Source organism: Otolemur garnettii, unplaced genomic scaffold, assembly GCF_000181295.1.
Source record: "Otolemur garnettii isolate 467f Iridium unplaced genomic scaffold, OtoGar3 scaffold00134, whole genome shotgun sequence".
NCBI classification, from domain to species: domain Eukaryota; kingdom Metazoa; phylum Chordata; class Mammalia; order Primates; family Galagidae; genus Otolemur; species Otolemur garnettii.
In genome coordinates this window covers 2738550-2745156 of record NW_003852529.1, presented here as the reverse complement: position 1 = coordinate 2745156, position 6607 = coordinate 2738550, and the positions used below count along the sequence as shown (strand labels likewise).

The 6607-nt window shown below is 54.4% G+C and overlaps 1 protein-coding gene across 1 annotated transcript; it reads right to left on the bottom strand.

The window, feature by feature from the left end:
* Positions 1-3217: 3217 nt before the first annotated feature.
* GPR152 (G protein-coupled receptor 152) lies at positions 3218-4710 on the bottom strand. The gene has a single exon (XM_003798395.2). The coding sequence runs from the start codon at positions 4655-4657 to the stop codon at positions 3218-3220; it is 1440 nt and encodes a 479-aa protein (XP_003798443.1). The 5' UTR covers positions 4658-4710.
* Between the last annotated feature and the right edge of the window lie 1897 nt (positions 4711-6607).

Below are 6607 nucleotides of genomic sequence, written 5' to 3'. Positions count from 1 at the left end.
CAGTCAATGCTGGTCCCAGGGAAGCAGAGGGAGAGGTGTCTGACACCTGAAGGGGGAGGGAATCTCCCAGAGGATAACAGGAGCCCCGCCGCCTGGGATGTGTTAAGGGCAAAGTGAGGGGCTGGGGAATGTCTTGAGGGTTAGCCCTGTTTTGTTTTGTTTTTCTGAGACAGAGACTCACTGTGTCACCCTTGGTAGAGTGCCCTGGTGTCACAGCTCACAGCAACATCAAACTCTTGGGTTTAAGCGATTCTCTTCCCTCAGCCTCCCAAGTAGCTGGAACTATAGGCACCCGCCACAACACCTGGCTATTTTTTGGTTGTAGTTGTCATTGTTGTTTAGCAGACCCCGGGCTGGGTTTGAACCCGCCAGCCCCGGTGTATGTGGCCAGCACCCTAGCTACTGAGCTACGGGCGCCAAGCCTCTTTTTTTTCAAGCCTCTTTTTTTATTTTTTGGAGACAGAGTCCACTTTGTTGTCCTTGGTAGAATGTTGTGGAATCATAGCTCATAGCAACCTCAAACTCTTGGGCTCAAGAGATCCTCTTTCCTCAGTTTCTGATTTTTAGTAGAGACCGGGGGCGGGGGTGTGTGTGTCTTACTCTTGTTCAGGCTGGGCTTGAACTTATGAGCTCAAGCAATCCACCCACTTCAGCCTCCTAAAGTGTTAGAATTATAGGCATGAGCTGCCTCACCCAGCCAGGTGAGCCCTCTTTTGTGCCCATTTTTTCTAACACAAAACCCTGTGGGCCATCCCATCAGAATTTCTCTGTATCCTGCAAAACCCTTCAGGTATGGCCCATTCTCCTAGATAGAAATTACCCATTATGGGAGGAATTTCTGTTAGAAGTGGAACTATTTCACTAGAGTGTGGACCAGTGCTAAAGGCAGGTGGCTGGTCCTGAGGTTTTATTCCCTGATCTGCCTGACATGATGGAGATGCTTTGGGAGCTCCAACCAGAAAATGGGACAGGGGCACAGAAGTTCAGGCCCTGTGCTCATAGTGTGCACTTGGACAGGATAGGGAGGGTTAATGCTGATCTTGTGAGTAAAGGGGCAGTATGTGTGGCAGGGAGATGATATCTGGTGGGCAGGTGACCTGCCAAATGGACTCAGAGCTATGGCTCAGTATTGGCCTGGAGTGCCCACTGGTGCAATCAAATTAATGGCTAACAGTTACTGAACGCTTTCTTTGTGCTAGGTGAAGATCCAGGTGCTTCATGGGGACTGGTACTCCTAGGGTCTCCATTAGTATGATCCTCATTTTACAGATGGAGAAACAAAGTCTCAAAGAGACCAAGAACTTTGTTGGCAGTCATGTATGATTGTGGAGCCAGGATTTGAACAACCCCTGAGGGACCCCAGAGTGTACGCTCTTAACCCCACCCATGTGTCTCCACAGTGGAAGGCTGGCCAGAACCCTGGCAAGTGCTCAATAAATATTTGTTGGGTGAATAAATTCAACTAGTTTCCGCCTGTCCAGAAATCACTCTCTCACCTGCTGCTGTGCCCACAATTCCATTACTCAGAAATACTTTGATGATGTTTCTAGCATCATCACTCTACCACCCAGCATACTTCCCATCCTGGGGTCATAACTGCTAACCCCAAGGGGACCATTATCACCCCATTTTACAGAGGAGAAAACTGAGGCCGAGCATGAGTGAGGCACCAGAACCCAGATGTAACTGCAGTGCTCCAGGAGGCCTGCTCAGCCTGCTTCCTTTTTGAAATGCATGCAACCCTGGGAAGGGTAGCACCTAAAACATTATGTCACTTACACCTGCTGGTAGGGCACCTCTCAGTTGCTGAAGGCCACAATGCTGAGCTAATAAGAACAGAAGGGTGAAGAGATGCTGAACTAATGGGAACGGAAGGGTGAAGAGAGAGAAGGGGGCACAACTTCAGAACCCTGGGGCTTGGGAGAAAGCTAGGTGGTGTAGGTGCCAGGCATGAAAAGGGAAGTGGGGTGGAGATGGGAAGACAGACCTTTGACACTTCCTAGATTTTTCTGCAGTGTCTACAGTCTTGAGAAGGAAGAGCTGCTTCTGCCCTAAGATGCTGTGTGACCTCCAGGAGCCTTTGCCCTTGTGGAAACCAGAGTTCTCTGTGCTTGAACAGACTCTCACCTGTGTCCTCAGGCTTAGATGAAGGGAGGTGGCTGGCCCTGGTGGGGAAGAGGGTACTGTATCCCTCTGCAGCCCTGTGCAGGGACTGAGGAGCATGGGGATGCTAGTAGAATCCTTAAATGGAGTCAGACTTTGAAGCCCTCGGAAGCTCCCCTACCAAGGCATAAAGGCAGCCCCTTGCTCTCTCAGGCCACCTGGATGTCCATGGTGCAGACTGGTCGCAGGATCCCAGATGCTCAGGCCAGGTCATGGCTCTCCCATCTGCCTCCCCCGCCCATCCCTGTATGTCAGTGAAGGAAAAGAATATCTGTACATCTGTTCACTGATCCCCTACTGTGTGCTAGGCTCTTGTTGGCACCTCACACACTTTCTTGTTTAATTCTCACAACAGCAGATGACACAGGAGCTCAAAAGGTGATGTAGCTTGTCCAGAGTCACTCAGCTAGGACATGGCAGAGCTGGATTTGAATCTAGGCCACATAGTTCTTGCCTTTTTGCCTGCTGCTTTGCTGAGGGTGGTCCCGACCCAGCCTCATTGACTGTTGGGGGCAGGAAACTGGTGGAGAGGGCTTGGCCATGCCAGGCTAGCTTGTGGGCCACTAGGACCACAGGCTCTTGCTTGGGGATGTTGGCTGCAGAAGCCTCTTTTGTCTGCAGGAACTATTGTGTTAGGCATCCTGTGTCCAGGCTGGAGGACAGGACAGGGAAGGGCTGAGGGAGGGAAGGGTCAAAGGGCAGTCGGACCAAGCCCAGGGAAAGTACCTCCTGTGCTCTTCCTTCAGCAGGAGGCAGGAACAGGGGAGTGTGTCAGGGTCTGGAGGTGCTGGAGGGTGCCATTAGCTGTGGCTTGGGGGACTGCTGTGAAACAGTGTGTGTTGGTGATGATTGTGGAAGAGCTTGGTGAGACAGGGCAGAGGATGCTCCCCATAGACAGTCTGAGGCTTTGGGCTTTCACCCCCTTCTTCCCTTCCAGGCCAGAGGGACTCTGTTTTCTACGGTGAGGTTCTCAACAGCCCCATCTTTTGGACTGGCCAGTTTCTGTCTCACCCTGGCTTTTCTGGTGCCCTGGTGGCCTGTGTTTCCAGGACCCTCACATGGGGCCTGTGCTGGGGACCTCCTCTGGAAGGGTGCTGCTGGGGCTTTCCCCCTCAGGGGCAAATGGTGTGGCTTGGTTCTTAGGGACTGCTGGGGTGGGATCTGAGGATGGGGAAGGGGAGGCTTCATCACAGGGGCTGGGGGCTGAGCTGGCAGTGGGTCCAGGGGCCTGGGCCTCAGTGTTTAACTGAGGCGAGGCCACAGGCTCTGACAGTGGCTGAGCTGCAGGGTTCAGCTGAGGGGGGGCCATGGGCTCTGACAGTGGCTGAGCTGTGGGGTTCAGCTGAGGGGAGGCCATAGACTCTGACAGTGGCTGAGCTGTGGGGCTCAGCTGAGGGGAGGCCACAGGATCCAACAGTTGCTGAGCCATGGGGCTCAGAAGAGGTGGGGCCACAGCTGTTGGCCCTGGAAGAGTCAAACCCTCAGCATCCACTTGGGTCTGTGGCTCACCTGGTGTGAAGCTGCCTGGCTGCTCCTCACAGACAGCCGCAGCAAAGGAGGAAAAGACGGTGTGCAGCAGGGCCCGGAGGTCAGCGCTAGCCATGAGGCAGAGGAAAGGGCTTAGGCAGCTGTTGAGCAGGATCAGATAGTCAGAGTAGACCAGGGCCTCCCAGAGCAGGTAGCCAGGGTAGATGTCCCACAGGAAGGCCAGGTAGAGCAGCTGCGCCAGTTGGTAGGGCAGCCGCAGGACCACATAGGCCGATAGAACGGTCTTGGCCACTTGGGCAAAACCCCGGCTGACTGCAGGCCAAGGCTGGTGGCGGCGACAGGTCCGGCAGGCCGCAGCCTGGGTGAGCACGTGGCAGACTAAGAGCAGCAGGAAAGGCAGGAAGCCCCCCAGGATTTCAAGCATGCGCAGTGGCAGCTCCTCGCTGTCCCAGAAGTCCAGGCAGATGACCAGGTCGTACCACCAGACCGTAGCCTCGGGGAACACCAGCCAGGGCACGCTAAAGAGCGTGGCCAGCACCCAGACCCCGCCGCAGACCCAGAGGGGCAAGCGGGTGGGGCGGTGCCCAGGGTACCAGCGTGGGCACAGTGCCAGCAAGCAGCGGTCCAGACTGAGGGCAGCCAGCAGGAAGAGGCCAGAGGAGTAGGACACACCCCACAGGAAATAGTAGAAGCGGCAGGCAGCTGTCCCCAGTGGCCAGTGCCCTCCATGCTGGATCTCCAGGATCTGGAAGGCTGCTGCCGCCAGGAACAAAAAGTCGGAGAGGGCCAGACTGAGCAGGAGCAGGGCCAGCCGTGTGCCGGCTCCATGTCGGGCCTGTGAGCCGGCCAGCCACGCCATCAGCCCATTGGCTGGTAGCCCTAGGAGCAGCAGGGCCACCAGGAAGACTGTGTCCCAGCCACCCTGGGGGTAGTAGTCCTCGTCATCGAGCTCTGTGCGGGGTCTTTGGCCAGCAGCGCGCATGTTGGCTTCCATAACAGTGTCCATTTGGGGTCCCCAGAATACCGCTGGACATGTAATAGGTGCCTGGGGAGTCAGTGATTTTGTGAATGACTGAGTATATGACAGAGGTTGAGACCAGCCTGGGCAACACAGGAAGACCTCATCTCTATGAAAAATCAGCTGGGCATGGTGGTGCACCTGTACTGCCAGCTACTCAGGAGGCTGAGACAGGAGGATCACTTGAGCCCAGGAATTTAAGGTTGCAGTGAGCTATGATGAGGCCACTGCAGTCTAGCCCAGGTGATAGAGTAAGATCCTGTCTCAAGAAAGAAAGAAAGAGAGGGAGGGAGAGAGTATAGTATATCTCCAGGTAAGTCACTGTCTCTCTCTGGGCCATCACCATCACCTTTTGGGTAGTTACCCTATAGCAGGGACTTAAAAATAGATGCCCTTCTGTCCTCCTTATGCAATCCATTTTACAGACAAGGAGAGAAAGGTTCAGAAAATCAAGCCAGGAGTGGTGGCTCATGCCTGTAATCCTAGCACTCTGGAAGGCTAAGGAGGGTGGATTGCTTGAGCTCAGGAGTTCTAGAGCTGCCTGAGCAAGAGTGAGACCCCATCTCTACTAAAAATAGAAAAACTAACCAAGTACCATGGCGAGTGCCTATAGTCCCAACAACTTGGGAGGCTGAGGCAAGAGAATCAGTTGAGCCCAAGAGTTTGAGATTTCTGTGAGCTATGATGCCACAGCACTCTACCTAGAGTGACAGAGTGAGGCTCTGCCTCAAAAAACAAAAACAGAGAATCAATGACTTGTCCAGGGTCAGAGATAACAAGGGGAGAGTACCCCAGACTCCATCCCAGACTTACTCTTTCTGCATGTGGAATCCAGTGTGTCCAAGTGGATGAAATCAGAGACTTTCAAACTTAATCATTAAAGTTGTTGAATTTTGTCTTTAAATAAAGTGTTATAGCTGAACACCTACAGGAACCGAGAAGCAGTGCTCAGGTTAAAGGGGGTGAGAACACTCCTGTAAGGTTCCAGGGAATACAGTTTGAAAACACATGGGCAGTTCATCTCAAGGCGCTTCATGCCTCATATCCTGTGGCTCAAGTGTTTAAAATTACAAGAGGGAAGGGCTCTGTTTCCCATGGGCCATAGGAGTCTGAGGGTGAACCTGTAGTCCAGTACTAGGAGCACCCCAGCACATACTTTCCGCAGATGAGGCAGAAAGTGGCCTCCATTTGTCCCCTCAAGCTACTAAATATAGAAGGGGATGGTGGCTCTGTAGTGTGATGGGGGTGAGGTGGGGTGGGGGGCATCCAACCCTGGAACCCAAGAGGCCCACTTGCCCGGTAGTGGAGGGGAGGGAGCTTCCCTCTGAGGGTGAAGGGTCTGGTGGCAGGGCAACTGGAAGAGGGACCACATGTCCCAGAAGGGCCAGACCCTGCCTGTGGCCCATGGCTGGTTCCAGACACTTGGTCTTTAGCCTGGGCCTCCCCACCCCCAGGGCTCTTTCTTGAGCTGACCCCGCTCTGCAAGCTCAGCCCCTATTGGGTTAGAACCCTGGGCACCCCCCCCAACCTCAGGCCTCACCAGCAAGGCCCAACTTACCTGTAAGGTGCAGGCTGATGGCTAGAAGAAGCAGGGCATGCCAGCTGTCCCCACGGCCCCTTGCTGGGGCCCGCTGCATGGCACCCGGCGGCACTAAGGCGGGTGGGCAGGAAACCCAAGCTGAGAGGACATCAATCATTCATGGGGCTGCTCACTGGGAAACCCTAACCCCAGCACAGCAGAGTCAAGTGATCAGCCAGGCTACCCCACCCTTTGGCAGCACCGGTGGCCAAACCCCCTCCTCACATTGGGCCCCTCCGGCCTGGGGCAGGCTCTCAGATGCCCGGGGCCACCCGTTCTGACATCCCCACACCCATGCCCCTCAGTCCAGCACTTGAGACATCTGTGATCTGGCTTCTTTTTTTTTTTTTTTTTTTTTT